Here is a 16,736-nt window from a genome sequence, read left to right on the forward strand (position 1 = left end):
CTGAATCAGTGTTAGAAACTCAGATATATAAGGTAAAGGGACCCCTGACACAAATTCATATTTGTGTTGTCGATGCTATGGTCTGGACTGGAATATCATTTCTCTCTCCCCCCACCCTTCCACCTTCCAGTCAGATAAACTGGGAATCCCAACCTGGTGCACATTCCTATACGTGCTTAAAAGGTAAAGGGACCCCTGACCATTAGGTCCAATCGCGGACGACTCTGGGGTTGCGGTGCTCATCTCGCTTTACTGGCTGAGGGAGCCGGGCGTACAGCTTCAGGGTCATGTGGCCAGCATGACTAAGCCGCTTCTGGCGAACCAGAGCAGCGCATGGAAATGCCGTTTATCTTCCCGCCGTAGCGGTACCTATTTATCTACTTGCATTCTGACGTGCTTTCGAACTGCTAGGTTGGCAGGAGCAGGGACCGAGCAACGGGAGCTCACCCCGTCGTGGGGATTCGAACTGCCGACCTTCTGATCGGCAAGTCCTAGGCTCTGTGGTTTAACCCACAGCGCCACCCGCATCAGATATATAAGCTAGGTGCCAAATGGCTCCTTAAACCAGGGTTGCATTCGCCTAGTTGCCATTTTTGGGCCAGACGGCTTGAAAGTCGTATTTTTCAATATGACTTTTTGGTTCCTGAAATTCATTCCTATTGCGCGGGTAAAATATAATGGGTAGAATTCTACGGGATGTGTTGCTAGTGTGTGAAAACAATCAAGATCCAAGGATCTCCAGGCATGCACCTCCAGATGGTAGATGAAGTGTAAGTGGGTTCCCAAGAGGCAAGACACAGTGATAACAGCAAGAACCTTTATTGAATTAACAGAACTGGAGAACAGGGGCAAAGCAACTGCATATATACATTTCTGAAGGCCTGGGCCACTCCCACCCCCAGCGTGATTGGCTGTCTAAACTTCCAAGCTGCGAATCATGACTCAGAGTTTAAGGGCCCAATGGCAGATGCCCAAATCCTGAAATGTTCTGTGATTGGATATCATGTAACGAATCAGAATGCAGAGGCTCAGAATCCTTAGTCCAGACTCAAGCTCAGGCAAACACAGACCACCAAATACATAACAGTGGAGATGTCAGGCACCATCTTGGAACCCAGAAACCTTCACTTGGTCGCAAATGGCCGATAGCCAGGTGCAAAATGTATCTGATGCCTGGTGAATTTCAAACACTGTGCCTAATCTGCTTTCGAATGATGAGCAAGGCTGAGACAATGGTCCACCCTGACTATACTGTGACTGCTGCCCACTCAGGAAAAAAGGAAGACAGGAAGGGTTGGGATGTAACAAAAGTTCAGAATAGTTAAAAATCATCTAAAATTCCCAACTTTTTACCCTTTCCATCCAAACATTTCCTGTCATAGGATATAATAAAAATGTTTGGGGGAAACCATAAGGCCTGCAAATTAGCAGCCACTTAAAAAAATACAGCGCTAGCTGAATACAGATTTGAATTAATTATTTTTTTCACAGTCAAGATGTAATAATAAGGTTCCATTTTCAGCTATTATTTCAGGGCCCAGAATAAAGTAGAGCCGTCCTTTGATCAGCACATCCATTAGCCAAAGACTTCAACTATGATCAGTGTCTACGATTCTGTCTGAAGGCTTGGACCTTTAGCTTTCATGTTTGCTATTAAACCACAGTAATGATACCAGAGGACGGTCAAAGGGACTAGGAACATCACAACAGACTCTGTGCTGAGGGGAAAGCATCTTAACACTAGGCCCATGGCAACTATGCAGGAGTTTGAGCCCACATTGCTGATTTCAGTGGGGCTCTTTCCCCCCACAAGTACGTGTACTTCCGTTGCCTTCTGCATCACTCTTAAACACATTTACTTATGTGAATGTGTTAAGGGCTGCAGTCTTAATACTGATTGCAATCAATTTAGGATCAAGCAGTGTATCTGTTTCCTCACGTCTCTTTTCTAAAGTATCAGTACGTTCCATTTCCATATTGGAGCATGGACAATTATGCCATTTTGAAGAGGGCAAATTTATTCTTTGGCAAAAAGAAATCCTGCAAATCAGACACTATTGTTGTATTCATTTGCAAATGCATAAAGGCTCCAATCCTATATACACTTACACAGAAGTAGGTGCCACTGAATGCAGCAGGACTTGCTTCTGAGTTAGACATGCACACTGTTGTTTTGTCTGTGCTTAATAATTGGAACCAAACTTATGACAACAGCACAATCCTGTCTCTGAGTTACACCTGCTGGGGAAGAAGGGAAATGACACTGTGACAACAACACAAACACCCTGCTCTGGCAAAGCACACCAGGATAGTGAATCTACACTAGTCTAGCGATTCCCTTGCACCAGCAGAGTCTAGCACCAGCAAGAGAAGTGGAAAATAGTGAGGCATGGCAAATGAGAAGTGTAGTTCAGAGCCTATCCTCCCTCACAGCTCATACACATTTATACCCACAGTGTAACACTGCCCTAATAAAGCTAAAACACTCTCCTTTTAAAAGTCCACAGAGAGCCTCACTGTTCCCCTGCCTTTGCCTCCAAAGCCACAGATGGTAGGAAAACAATCACAGCACACTGATAGCTATGCAAGATGCAGCAATTGCAAGATTTCATATATCAAGGTGTGCTTTGATGCAGGCTGTGTTACTCCACCCCAATGGCTTTAGCACTATGAGCATACAAGTATAGACTGCTGATGGAGAAACTTCGCACAAAGGAGGAATCTTTCACAAACAACAAGCATCCAACAACCAAAAAAAGAAATAAAGCACAGATGAGTAATGTATCTCTTCCCAGAACCCTGACAGAGGGCACAACATTGGGAACATTTCCTGTATGGGATCGTTGTTTTTCATTGGCTCCCAGTACGTTTCCGAGCACAATTCAAAGTGTTGGTACTGACCTATAAAGCCCTAAATGGCCTTGGTCCTGTATACCTGAAGGAGTGTCTCCACCCCCATTATTCAGCCCGGACACAGAGGTCCAGCGCCGAGGGCCTTCTGGCAGTTCCCTCACTGCGAGAAGTGAGGTTGCAGGGAACCAGGCAGAGGGCCTTCTCAGTAGTGGTGCCTGCCCTGTGGAACGCCCTCCCAGCAGATGTCAAGGCAATAGTTGTTTATTATTTTACTTTTAAAAGACAACTGTAGGCGACCCTGTTTCGGGAAGTTTTTAATGTCTGATGCTGTATTGTTTTTAATATTCGGTTGGAAGCCGCCCAGAGTGGCTGGGGAAACCCAGCCAGATGGGTGGGGTATAAATTATTATTATTATTATGTATCTACATACAATACAGGTCCAGTTTTACAAAAGCAACTGCCAAGCACATACAGGCTCCTGGCACAGAAAAGCACTCATGAATGTTACGATATGGGACACTTTCCCCTTCCTAGTGGCAGGAATTGTAGAAAGTGCTGTCCAGTAAAAAAGAAAACCTCACTCAGAATAAGGTTCTGCTTGATATTCTAATATTACAAGGCCCCCTACAAACTCTATAAATCCATTCAGGCACTCTTCTTAAAGATATTACCTAGAAATGCATACTGAGTACAACTTCATGACTTTTAACTTCTTTTTTTGCAGTAAATCAAAATTTAAACAACCTTCCCCTCCATTTTCCTTTTTGAGCCACAGAAGACATGCACTAGTATGAACACAGAGGCAAGAAGAAATTGACTGAATAAGTGACTTCTTCTCATAAACATGATTATTTTCTTATAGGTCAACATCCTGAGCCTTCGTGTTCAAGAAGTCACAAATGAGAAGAAAAAAATTATAGCCTTCCTATTTGTTTTTGGACTTCAAATATAAAATCAAGCGTTTATCCAGGAACTGAATATTTCTGAAGATTGAGAGCCACTTACACGAAGATGCGCAGAGTGCCTGCTTCGTAATGATTTAGCTTTTCAAAATCAGTAAATCAGTGCACATAAGGATACTGCAGTCTCTCGTGCCCCTTTAAGATGGTTTTCAAAGAGCATTATCCTGATTTTTTGTTATTAGCAATGGGAGTGTCACCCTGATGCAATTATTGCTAATACTTGAGAGCTGTTCCAATGCATAATTAGAACATTTACAATCTACTACAATAGCATAATCAATCATGCCAGTGTAGACTATAACAGTGCCTTAGACCAGCCTTCCCCAAGCTGGTACCCTCTGGATGTTTACTTGTTTTATTATTTCATTTATAGCTATTATTGATTATTATTATTCTCCAAGGAGCTCAAGGTGGCATACAAGCTTCTCCCCCTCTCCATTTTAGTCTCACAACAGCCTTGTCAGGTAGGTTAAGCTGAGAGATAGTGACTGGCCCAAAATCACCCCATGGGCTCCATGTGGCTGAGAATCCCCAGATCCTAGTCCACCTACAACTCCCATCAGCTTCACCCAGCATGGCCGATGATAAGGGATGATGGGAGTTGTAATCCAACAGATTTGGAGGGCATCCAGTTGGGGAAGGCCAGCCTAGAACGATTACCACCAGTTTGCACCATTATTTAAGGGGAGGGAGTTAGTTCAGCAAAGGCCTTCTCCTTTCGGCCTTCCAAATTGTCCCTGAAGCTAGGGCTCCGATCCAGAGACTTAGCTATGCTAGTAAAGCTCTTCAGCAAACAATGGGGGGGGGGGTGCTATTTGCAACTGACCGAAAAATCCAAGCCCACCCCTTGCTCCAGGTTGGATTGAGTAGAGGTGTCCCTTTGCAGGAGGAAGCAGACTCTCACTGGTTACTGCTAATGGAGAAGCACAAGCATCTCTGTCAGAATCAATCTCCTACTTCTACCTTCCAAACAGACAGGTGGTAGCGCTCTGGCAATATCCCTGCCAGCAGAAAGTCCTGAAATGGGACATTCTGAGAATGGAGAAGAGGTGGTGTTGAGCTGGCCCAAGATCCACTGGCATCAGGCCTGATCCAGACCCAGTGGTTGCAGCAGCCTGGAGTTGGTACAGAGATCAGGCCAGGTCCTTCCCTTCTGCCATAGCCACCGTGAAAGGCTGGACTCCAGATGCAGAAATGGCATCACTGTCAGGGGTGAGGGTTTGACTTGCACCCAAGTCTTCAATCCTATGCACACTTACCTGAGAATAAGTTTGATTTAACTGATAAGACTGTCTTCCATGTAAGCATGCATATAATTGCGTGGTAGCTTAAGTCCTGTTGATTTCAAAGAAATGTAGGAGTAGCTTTGTATGGACTGGGGCCCTGGTATTTAAAATTTACTGCACAATATGGCAGAACATGTAAGAATTGCCCCTCATTTCAAAGGAATTATAGCTTAGCAGCTACTAGTAACGGCTGCTTCCTTTTGAATTTTTAAGGTGCTTTTCAGTATTTCTATTTCCACAAAGAGCCATTTGAATAAATTTCTTGCCATTATTTCTTTCTGAATTAGTTTTCATTACTCTGCCAGTGCAGTGCTCACAGTTGTTCAAGCTCCTTCTGCTCCCCCCACAAAAAAACCTGTTCACAATGTTAATACATAACTTGCCTGACTTACACAAAATGCTATTCCCTGGCCTGCTAAAATCACAAATGATATATTTATCCAAATCTTATCTGCTTACTTTAAAGATGCATCTAATCTTGTTATTTCTCCAGTGTAATAAAGTGAAATATAAGCCATGGGGAGACTGTTTGCCCTAATCACACTAGACAAGCTGAAAAAAGCCTGGTTATGTCACTTCTCCTTAGAAATCATATTGGGAGCTGTCCACTTTAAGCAGTAATTTGACAACTAGTCAAAGGCTATTTATACACATCTTTGGTTTCTAATTTCGATAGACTCAAGCACCAGCCACCAACAGGCTAACCACATCTATATTTGTAAAAGAACCCCAAGCAGGGACCATAGTTGAGTGATAAGCACAATCATTACCACCTTCAGCACCTCAGGCTGCCAGGCTCAAGCAAGCACTGCATTAGGCAAGATGAACCAACCATCTGAGTACGGGAGCCTCATATATTCAGTTTATATGAAGGTATGCTAAATATGATAAATCACACCATCATTCCCTAGGAAAATACCGTCGCCAGCTTTGAAACAAGGCACTAAACCTACAGAGAAGAGGTCATTATTCATATTTGTGTTGTTGATGCGATGGTCTGGACTGGAATATCATTTCTCTCCCCCCCCCCCCGCTTTCCACTTTCCAGTCAGATAAACTGGGAATCCCAACCTGGGGCTTCACAGCACTGGTGCGCATTCCTATACCTGCCTAAAAAGTAATGGGACCCTTGACCATTAGGTCACGGACGACTCTGGGGTTGTGGCGCTCATCTCGCTTTACTGGCTGAGGGAGCCGGGCGTACAGCTTCCAGGTCATGTGGCCAGCATGACTAAGCCACTTCTGGCGAACCAGAGCAGCACACGGAAACGCCGCTTACCTTCCCGCCGGAGCGGTACCTATTTATCTACTTGCACATTGACGTGCTTTCAAACTGCTAGGTTGGCAGGAGCAGGGACCATCCCATCACGGGGATTCGAACCGCCGACCTTCTAATCGGCAAACCCTAGGCTCTGTGGTTTAACCCACAGCCCCTGCCTACTCAGAAGTAAATCCTACTGAGTTCATGCAGCCCAATACTTTTTTGAGTCCGTGATGCAAAACGGCCAAGTGTCCCCTCACTTGACAGGGAGGGGAGAGGACAACAAACATGCATTTATTTATGGTGCACTTCAGAACGAAAGGCGGCTTTCCTCGGCATCTTTCCCCTGCCAGGGGTGCGCACGAGGGAGAGAAGCGCGCGCAGTTCCTCTTCCCCTCAGTAGTATAGCCCGCAATTCCTCTCCCGCGCTTTCCCCCACATGCGGGGACACCCCCTTCAGGAACACCACAAGCGCGCAGAATTCACCTACCCCTGAACAACCGCGGAAGCATGTCCACAAGGCTCCTGGGCGCCGCCATCTTGGACAGACGTGTTGGGTCACGTGGGCGCGGAGAGCAAATATTCCCCCCCCCCGCTCCCCTCCCCTTCGCTTTTAAAGGTCAGGCGTCGACCTGGCCAGGAGGGTCAAAGGCTCGCGAGCGGGCGGAGGTGGAACCCTCGGAACCTCCTCTGCGGGGCGCATGCGCACCTCTGGTCGTGTAGCTCGGCGGCAAAGGCAGGTCGCAGGTAAGGTTCAGCAAAGGTGTAGCGTTGCCCCCTGTCCTGTATAACAATGTCCCGTGTTTCAATGCAACGTCCTGTACTGATGCACTTTTGTCCTTTATTTCAGCCCCCCCCCCCCGCCTAATCCTCTCCAAATGAATTAGAGATCTTCTCCAAATGCATCATGCGTTCATGGGCATAGCCAAGATGGGGGGGGCAGCCCCCACAAGAAATCAGGAAAAATCAATACAAATCTGAGATTCTGCCCTTCCCTTACAAAAGCTTGCCCCCACTAAAAAAAAATCCTGGCTATGCCCATGCATGTGTTTGAAAGGGGGTGTGAAAGACCATGTATTTAAGCTCTGGGTAGCCAAGCTCAGACAGATTTACAAATTCATGTGTGCCTGTGTGACAAATTCCAGAGGGGCAATCCTGTTCGGCTGCAATAGATTGCAATGGATTGCTTTGAAAGACACTTCAACAAAAGATTTTTAAAAAATAATAATCGTGCCCCAACTCACCCTGTCCTGTATTTTCCCAGAACAAAAGTGGCAGCACTAGTATAAGCTACTAGTATAGTAGCTTGACGCCCATGTGAACAAATGAAAATTGCACAACCCTTGGAGTCAACCACAGAATTGTTTTATATGCCCTGCAAAAATCTGTTCTATAGAACTGTAGAGTTGGAATTGTAAGGTTGTTGGAATCGTAGAGAGGGTGACTGCAGTGCCTGGACAATCGGGTTGTGTATCCATAGCAGTGACCAGAGAAGAAATGACTGTTGGAGGAGCAAAGAGAGAAGAAACACTATGATGCAACTGTAGCCGGTGCCGTTTTTCTAGAAAAAGAGGTGCTTGAACTCACCATAAGCGCCTGCCTTGTTCTCTTATAATGGCAATGGCACCTACCTGAGAAGTGCTGGAACTGAGTTCTAGCGAGTTCTGACTGGGGGGGGGGGGGGAGCCTTGCCTGTAGCAGCGAAACTGGACGCCTTCATCTGCCCCAGCTGCAACAAAACATGGCTCTCTGGTATCAGTCTCTACACAGCCACAGCAGGCGCTGCAACTCTCTTAACAGTTTGACTTTTCCCATGAAGGCAAATCCTAAGACAAATGAATACCAGCAAAAGTTGGAAGGGACTATGAGGGTCATTCTAGGCCAACTCCCTGCAACCCATAATTTTTTTGCCCAGTGTGGGACTCAAACCCATGGCCCTGAGATTAAGAGTCTCGTGCTCTACCAACTGAGATATGGTGAATGCCCTTCAACTTTGCCATTTCTTTAAAAAAAATACTGTATGTTAAAGGGACGCCTGACCATTAGGTCCAGTCGTGGCCGACTCTGGGGTTGTGGCGCTCATCTCGCTTTATTGGCCGAGGAAGTCTGTGTACAGCTTCCGGGTCATGTGGCCAGTATGACTAAGCCACTTCTGGTGAACCAGAGCAGCGCGCAGAAATGCCGTTTACCTTCCCGCCAGAGTGGTACCTATTTATCTACTTGCACTTTGACGTGCTTTCAAACTGCTATGTTGGCAGGAGCAGGGACCGAGCAACGGGAGCTCACCCCGTTGCGGGGATTCGAACCGCCAACCTTCTGATCGGCAAGTCCTAGGTTCTGTGGTTTAACCCACAGCGCCACCCGCGTCCCCCTAAAAAAAAATACTGAAGTTATAGCTAATTCCTGCACGCAGGTGGGGATTTCCAGATCGTTGCATTAATTGGCAAAGAGAAGAACGATCGGGTAACGAGTGACGTTTGTCTCAGAGGCTTTTGATAGAACAGAATCCTATGGTTTAATAGAGTAATCTCCTCCCCACTTTTTTTGTTTTGTTTTGAAACATCCTTTACTTGACGTTCTAGGTACTTGGCTTCTCGGGGAAAATAGAAGGAGAACGACTTTCTTGAGGAAGGTTGAGTGTGATTTTGTAGAAAGATAAAATGAAACCTTGCCCCCCTGGTTTTGCAAGCAGAGATGTGTAAGTTCTCACATTTCTTAATGGCTCCATTGTGGCTGCTTGGCAGGAATCAATTTTCGACAATTATAATGCAGTCGTCTTCGTACCCAAATCAGAACACACTGCAGCTGCCGCTCTAGATGAGCTTTTCTTTGGCACACGCTCGCACGCCCCAAATCAGACTCATTGTTCCAGTTCAGGGGCACAAAAGTGAAAGTCTAAGCATATTTAAGTGAAAGGGGGGGCGGGGAGAGAAAAGCCTAATTGAAGTCAGTGTGACTTACTTAGTAAAGTAGAAAACATCAGTTCTGATCATGCTGCGAAATATTTTACCACTGGCTCACAGCTTGTGTCCCATTTCACATTTTGTGTGGAGGCTGCATGCGCCTACATTGTCTGGTTCAGTTTATTAAGTTACTGAATTACACTGGGTAGTTTCTAGGAAGGAAAGGTCTTCAAGTCAGGGATTCTGTCATGGAATCCCAACAAACATGCACCAAGATAACCTCTCCTATTGGTGAGCAGCGTTAGAAATTAGCCAGGTGCTAGGTGCATTTTGCTACTGGTGCAAGTTTATTTGCAACCACGTGGAGATCTCTGGATGCCAGAATGGAGGCTGACATCTCCATCTGTCTGGCCACTCCAGCTTTCTTAAGCAGGTAAGCCGAAGAGCTTATTTCTTGCATTTATATCCCATCCTTTTCTCCAAGGATTACATGATTCACACCTCTCCTCAGTTAAGCCCTACAACAGGCATCCCCAAACTCGGCCCGCCAGCTGTTTTGTGACTACAACTCCCATCATCCCTAGCTATCAGGACCAATGGTCAGGGATGATGGGAATTGTAGTCCCCAAATAACTGGAGGGCCGAGTTTGGGGATGCCTCTCCTACAATGACCCTGTGAGGACGTTAAGAGGCTGTGACTAGCTCAGGGTCACCCAGTGATCTTCATGACTGAGTGAGGATTTGAACCCTGATCTTCCAGGTCTGAGTCCAGCAGTCTATCCACTACACTACCCTGGCTTCCTAGAGTATTTCTGCTATGGGGCAGCTATACAGTGGTACCTTGGGTTACATATGCTTCAGGTTACATACGCTTCAGGTTACAGACTCCGCTAACCTAGAAATAGTACCTCGGGTTAAGAACTTTGCTTCAGGATGAGAACAGAAATTGCATGCCAGCAGTGCGGCGACAGCGGGAGGCCCCATTAGCTAAAGTGGTACCTCAGGTTAAGAACAGTTTCAGGTTAAGAACGGACCTCCAGAACGAATTAAGTTCTTAACCCGAGTTACCACTGTATAAATTAAGTAGGTAAATAAACCTAAATGTACCTAAGTAGGTAAATAAACCTAAATGTACCTCGGGTTACATACGCTTCAGGTTACAGACTCCGCTAACCCAGAAATAGTGCTTCAGGTTAAGAACTTTGCTTCAGGATGAGAACAGAAATCGTGCTCCGGCGGCGCAGCAGCAGCAGGAGGCCCCATTAGCTAAAGTGGGGCTTCAGGTTAAGAACAGTTTCAGGTTAAGAACGGACCTCTGGAACGAATTAAGTACTTAACCCGAGGTACCACTGTATAGGGGAAAGCAAAATGCCACTTAGAGAAAGATCTGAAATATTTTCCTTGAAGCTTAAATTTGTTTTATTCTGGATTGTTTTATTTGATTTTTTAATGTGTTGCAAACCACTTTGAGATTTTGTTCCTTCAAAATATAAAGGGGCACGGAAATGAAATGAACAGCAGCAACAACCAATTTCCCCGGGGGGGGGGGGGAGGCACCTAAGCATTCCATTGTGGCGACTGTAACCTAGGTTTAAGGTGCCATTTGGCAATTAGCTTACCTGTATGTATCTAAGTTTCCAACACCGTTGGTGAGGGAATGGCTGTCTGCACAGAGGAAACACTTCTGGCTTTCATGATGTGAGATGCTTTGAATTGCTTTTAGTAAGCAAAGCAAAGCAGGTGCTAAGGGTGGGGAAACGTTAGCGGGAAAAAGCTGTCTGCAGGTTGCCATGCGCTCCTGAAGCAAGTCTGGAGAACCCTGTCTCGTCACCTTTTGCTGAACTTACCATTTTGGTCAGGCTCTTTGTATGGAAGGGGCAGAGCGCCATGGACCTCCCTTGATTTTAGTCAAGTGGAACTGGTGGTATTCAATAGCTCAGTTAGAGCGTGGTGCTGATAACACCAAGGTTGCAGGATTGATCTTTGTATGGGACAACTGCATATTTCTGCATTGTACCTACAGGACTGCCTCTCCCGGTATGCCCCACGGAGAGCCTCAAGGCCCCTAAATAGCAACACCCTAGTGGTCCCAGGCCCTAAGGAAGTTAGATTAGATTTAACCAGAGCCAGGGCCTTTTCAACTCTGGCTCCGGCCTGGTGGAATGCTCTGCCTCATGAGACCAGGGCCCTGCAGGATCTGATTTCTTTCCGCAGGGCCTGTAAGACAGAGTTGTTCTGCCTGGCCTTTGGCTTGGAGCCAGTTTGATTCCCTTCCCCTCTTTCTTTTTTCTTTTTCCTCTCTCCTCCTGTGATGAGGCTGCATTTTAATATTTTAATGTTTCACTATTTTAATTGTTGTATTTTATTCTTGTTTTTAAGTTGTATTCATTCAACTTGTGTTTATTATTGCTTGTTAGCCGCCCTGAGCCCGGCCTTGGCTGGGGAGGGCGGGGTATAAATAAAAAATTATTATTATTATTATTATTATTATTATTATTGCAGGAGGTTGGACTAGACGATCCTCAGAGTCCCTTCCAACTCTACAATTCTATGATTTCTAATATCATCTTCCACTGTTTCTTCAAGAGTCTTTCACTTCTCACTCATGCAGCCCTTCTGTTTTTTAAACATACTGCCCCACCATTTTTTCCCACTTAGTCAATACATTTTAGATTTGATTGCCCCCTCCACCTCCGTGAAAAATGCTTAATAATCAGAGTTCCCCTCCCCCAAAAAAGCAACTGCCCAGTGGGTGGGGAGTTTAAAAACTAGACATTTGCTTATTGCAATGTGCTTGGAACAAAAGTGGCAGATGCTGAATCTCCACCCCCTCCCTTTCCATTGAACCAGATTTCATTTATATTTGCTCTAATCTACTCTAACGGTGCAGAGCAGACTTAACCAGAGCACATTCTTCGTATTTGAGGCACGTTAACTGCATTACATTTCCCCTGATCACCAGCAGAAGAAAAGATCCAGCTGCTACGGGAACAGACAGCCCACAGCCCTGCTCTCTTTGCTGTCACCCAGACTTTCTCTCAGTCTTCTCTCCTGTCCCCTGACCCCCCCCCCTGCACACTCCCACCCCAAGACAAATCATGGTACACATAGGAAATAGCGTCAAGACCCAGGCCTCTGTCACTGGATAATTGACTCCATTAAAAAAGAAGGTGATCTTCACTGGAACTGGATGCAAATCAATTGTCCCGCTTCCCAAAGAAAAAAAAAACAACCTTCCCAGTAGTTTGTAATACAGTGGTACCTCTGGTTACGTACTTAATTCGTTCCGGAGGTCCGTTCTTAACCTGAAACTGTTCTTAACCTGAAGCGCCACTTTAGCTAATGGGGCCTCCCGCCGCCGCTGCGCGATTTCTGTTCTCATCCTGAAGCAAAGTTCTTAACCCGAGGTACTATTTCTGGGTTAGCGGAGTCTGTAACCTGAAGCGTCTGTAACCTGAAGCGTATGTAAACCGAGGTACCACTGTATTTCAAAAATGTGCGAAAGCTTCATTGCGGTTGGGTAGAGCTGTAGCTGCTTAGAATATATGCATGCAGAAATATGTGAAATACCTCAGCAAGTATTAGAAGTCACCCCAGAACTGGCCCTACTAAACATCTTCCAGGATAATAATGCCCACTCACATCATAATGAGCTTATAACCCACCTATTCTCAGCAGCCAGAAACATCATAGCCAGACCCTGGAGAGACCTGTCAGGAGTAAGCATGGACCAATGGTATTAGATAGTACGGGAAACAGCCTTATTAGAAAAACTAACCAATAAACTGAAACTGACATGGGGACAAATAGAAGAAAATGCCTTCAGCCTGGTATGGCCCCCCTTTATCACATACACAGCCCAACAAAACAACAAGAAGAATCTGCCGACAGCATACGAATCTGATTCAAAAATACACACATCACTCACAAAAACAAATCTCACTACAGCCAACCGAAGACAACCAACCACACCCTAAGCCACCCCCAACCTCTCTCACCACCAAGGAAATGCAACAAGTGAATTGTAAGAAAACCCATACAAGTAACACTGACATAATAGTGTAATAGTGCCACTGTATTCTGCTCTGGTCAGACCTCACCTGGAGTACTGTGTCCAGTTCTGGGCACCACAGTTCAATGAGGACACTGACAAACTGGAACGTGTGCAGAGGAGGGCAACCAAAATGATCAAAGGCCTGGAAACGATGCCTTATGAGGAACGGCTAAGGGAGCTGGGCATGTTTAGCCAGGAGAAGAGGAGGTTAAGGGGTGATATGATAGCCATGTTCAAATATATAAAAGGATGTCACATAGAGGAGGGAGAAAGCGGACACGGAGCAATGGATCCAAACTACAAGAAAGAAGATTCCACCTAAACATTAGGAAGAACTTCCTGACAGTAAGAGCTGTTCGACAGTGGAATTTGCTGCCAAGGAGTGTGGTGGAGTCTCCTTCTTTGGAGGTCTTTAAGCAGAGGCTTGACAACCATGTCAGGAGTGCTCTGATGGTGTTTCCTGCTTGGCAGAGGGTTGGACTCGATGGCCCTTGTGGTTTCTTCCAACTCTATTCAATAATAATAATAATAATAATAATAATAATAATAATAATTTATTTATACCCCACCCATCTGGCTGGGTTTCCCCAGCCACTCTGGGCGGCTTCCAACAAAGTATTAAAATACAGTAGTCTGTTAAACATTAAAAGCTTCCCTAAAGAAGGCTGCCTTCAGATGTCTTTTGAAAGTCTGGTAGCTGTTTTTCTCTTTGACATCTGGTGGGAGGGCGTTCCACGGGACAGGCGCCTTGTGCCTGGTTCCCTGTAGCTTGGCTTCTCGCAGCGAGGGAACTGCCAGAAGGCACTCGGCACTGGACCTTAGTGTCTGGGCAGAACAATGGGGGTGGAGACGCTCCTTCAGGTATACTGGACCGAGGCCGTTTAGGGCTTTAAAGGTCAGCACCAACACTTTGAATTGTGCTCGGAAACATACTGGGAGCCAATGTAGGTCTTTCAAGACCGGTGTTTAGTTGTAGTTTCTGGGTCACCTTCAAAGGTAGCCCCACGTAGAGCACATTGCAGTAGTCCAAGTGGGAGATAACCAGAGTATGCACCACTCTGGCGAGACAGTCACACCTTATTCTGAGTGAGGTTTTCTTTTTTACTGGACAGCACTTTCTACAATTCCTGCCACTAGGAAGGGGAAAGTGTCCCATATCGTAACATTCATGAGTGCTTTTCTGTGCCAGGAGCCTGTATGTGATCAGACATTAAAAACTTCCCGAAACAGGGTCGCCCTCAGTTGTCTTTTAAAAGTAAAATAATAAACAACTATTGCCTTGACATCTGATGGGAGGGCGTTCCACAGGGCAGGTGCCACTACTGAGAAGGCCCTCTGCCTGGTTCCCTGTAACTTGGTTTCTCGCAGTGAGGGAACCACCAGAAGGCCCTCGGTGCTGGACCTCAGTGTCTGGGCAGAATGATGGGGGTGGAGACGCTCCTTCAAGTATACAAGTATACAAGTATGCTGGACCGAGGCCGTTTAGGGCTTTAAAGGTCAGCACCAACACTTTGAATTGTGCTCAGAAACATACTGGGAGCCCAAAACCCCACACATACACTAAGTAGAAGAATAGAAGCATAACCACCCGAACACTCCCCACTTACCATTCCCTCCTTTCGCTCTCTTTTCTTCCTAACCCAGGCATGTCCAAAGTCCGTTTCGAGGGCCTAATCCGGCCCACCAGTTGGTTTATTTCCTAGGGTAAAATCCTAAAAAAACCTCAACAACTTCAACCCTAAAGGCTCAACAACTTCGGGGAAAAATCATAAAAAAAGCTCAACAACTTCAATCAACAACTTTGGGTGGCCCTTTGGTCAGCCCTCACGACCCCACTTCATCAAATCTGGCCCTCTTTGAAAGAAGTTTGGACACCACTGACCTAACCTAACACTGTATGTAACACTAATGTTCCACAACAAATGAAACTGATCTGTAGAAAACAACTTGAAAAAAGAGACAACACATGTATTTTTGTGAACTAAGAAATCTTAAATAAAAACATGTTTATTTTTTTAAATATGCATGCTTAGTCAGAGAACGAATCCCACCGAGTTCAAGAGAACTCCCAGGAAGCAGGACCAGGAAGGCACCAGCGAATTTTCCAATGCAAACTGAAAAATTTCCAGGAAAAAAATCACATCATTTCACTGCTTGGGACCAGAATGTCTGGATGTCTGCTTTTCTCCATATGGGACTTCTCTGACACTTCTTTGGGCGCACCTACTCTGAGGTGCTTACAGGGGGGAAATTCAGCACTGGCCAGTTTGGGGTGGGTAGTTTCTGGTGGAGTGTAAGACCATGATGTTCTCCCTCCACTTTCAGAAGTGGCATGTTTCTGAATACAAGTGGTGTTTTGCTCAGGTCCTGCTTATGTGCTTCCAAGAGGCAACTGGTTGTCCACTGCAAGAAGAGGACGTAGGAGTAGATGGGCCACTGGCCTGATCCATCAGCGTTCTTATAGTAGATCAAGCAGAGATGGGGAACCGGTGGGTCTTGAGATTTTGTGGGATTCCAGCATGACCAGTGATCAGCGATTATGGGAACCACAATCCAGGAACACCCAGAGGACTACAGATAATCCACCCCACTTTGGTTACTGGAGTAATGTACGACATGAACCATGATTTGCTCTTCCAGAGAATGTAACACAGATGTTATAACTGTGGGAAAATGATGAATGTGCCTTTGTTGTTGTTTAGTCGTTTAGTCGTGTCCAACTCTTCGTGACCCCATGGACAAGAGCACACCAGGCACTCCTGTCTTCCACTGCCTCCCGCAGTTTGGTCAAACTCATGTTGGTAGCTTCGAGAACGCTGTCCAACCATCTCTGTCGTCCCCTTCTCCTTGTGCCCTCCATCTTTCCTAGCATCAGGGTCTTTTCCAGGGAGTCTTCTCTTCTCATGAGGTGGCCAAAGTATTAGAGTCTCAGCTTCAGGATCTGTCCTTCCAGTGAGCACTCGGGGCTGATTTCCTTCAGAATGGATAGGTTTGATCTTCTTGCAGTCCATGGGACTCTCTTATATCAGGAGACCAATTATTCTTTCTCCCCCTTTTAAGTAGCCCACACAAGACTGACATTAGCTGACCCCTGTGAGGTGTTCCTCCATCGTATACCATTGCCCAGCCCTATATAATCTAATCCTGAGCATTTACAGTGGTGCCCCGCAAGACGAACGCCTCGCAAGACGAAAAACTCGCAAGACGAAAGGTTTTTTCGTTTTCGAGTTGCTTCGCAAGACGAATGTCCCTATGGGCTTGCTTCGCAAGACGAAAACGTCTTGCAAGTTTGTTTCCTTTTTCGTAAAACCGTTAAAACCCAGGGTGCATTGCTGGAAGAGGTGCAGTTGCGACTTGACCTCGAGGAGCAACACATTGCACGCGGTGTGGTGGCCTTTCTGAGCTTTTTAAAGAGT

At 45.9% G+C, this 16,736-nt stretch overlaps 1 protein-coding gene and 1 long non-coding RNA gene across 6 annotated transcripts in view; one reads left to right on the forward strand and one right to left on the reverse strand.

Moving 5' to 3' along the window:
• Positions 1–6,982, reverse strand: part of METAP1D (methionyl aminopeptidase type 1D, mitochondrial) — a 100,605-nt gene extending 93,623 nt beyond the window's left edge. For all 5 annotated transcript variants that reach the window (XM_080972565.1, XM_080972563.1, XM_080972562.1 and 2 more), the window contains exon 1: positions 6,854–6,982. In XM_080972565.1, coding sequence (XP_080828691.1) covers positions 6,854–6,902 — 49 coding nt within the window. In that variant the 5' untranslated portion in view covers positions 6,903–6,982. The remainder of the gene's footprint in view (positions 1–6,853) is intronic.
• LOC308458616 lies at positions 6,977–16,150 on the forward strand. The gene is made up of 3 exons (XR_013977596.1): positions 6,977–7,110; positions 8,946–9,061; positions 15,354–16,150. It is a non-coding gene; the product is annotated as an uncharacterized lncRNA (long non-coding RNA).
• Positions 16,151–16,736: the final 586 nt, after the last annotated feature.

The sequence above is a fragment of the Podarcis pityusensis genome (genome assembly GCF_964106645.2).
Source record: "Podarcis pityusensis genome assembly, chromosome: 1".
Lineage (NCBI taxonomy): Eukaryota > Metazoa > Chordata > Lepidosauria > Squamata > Lacertidae > Podarcis > Podarcis pityusensis.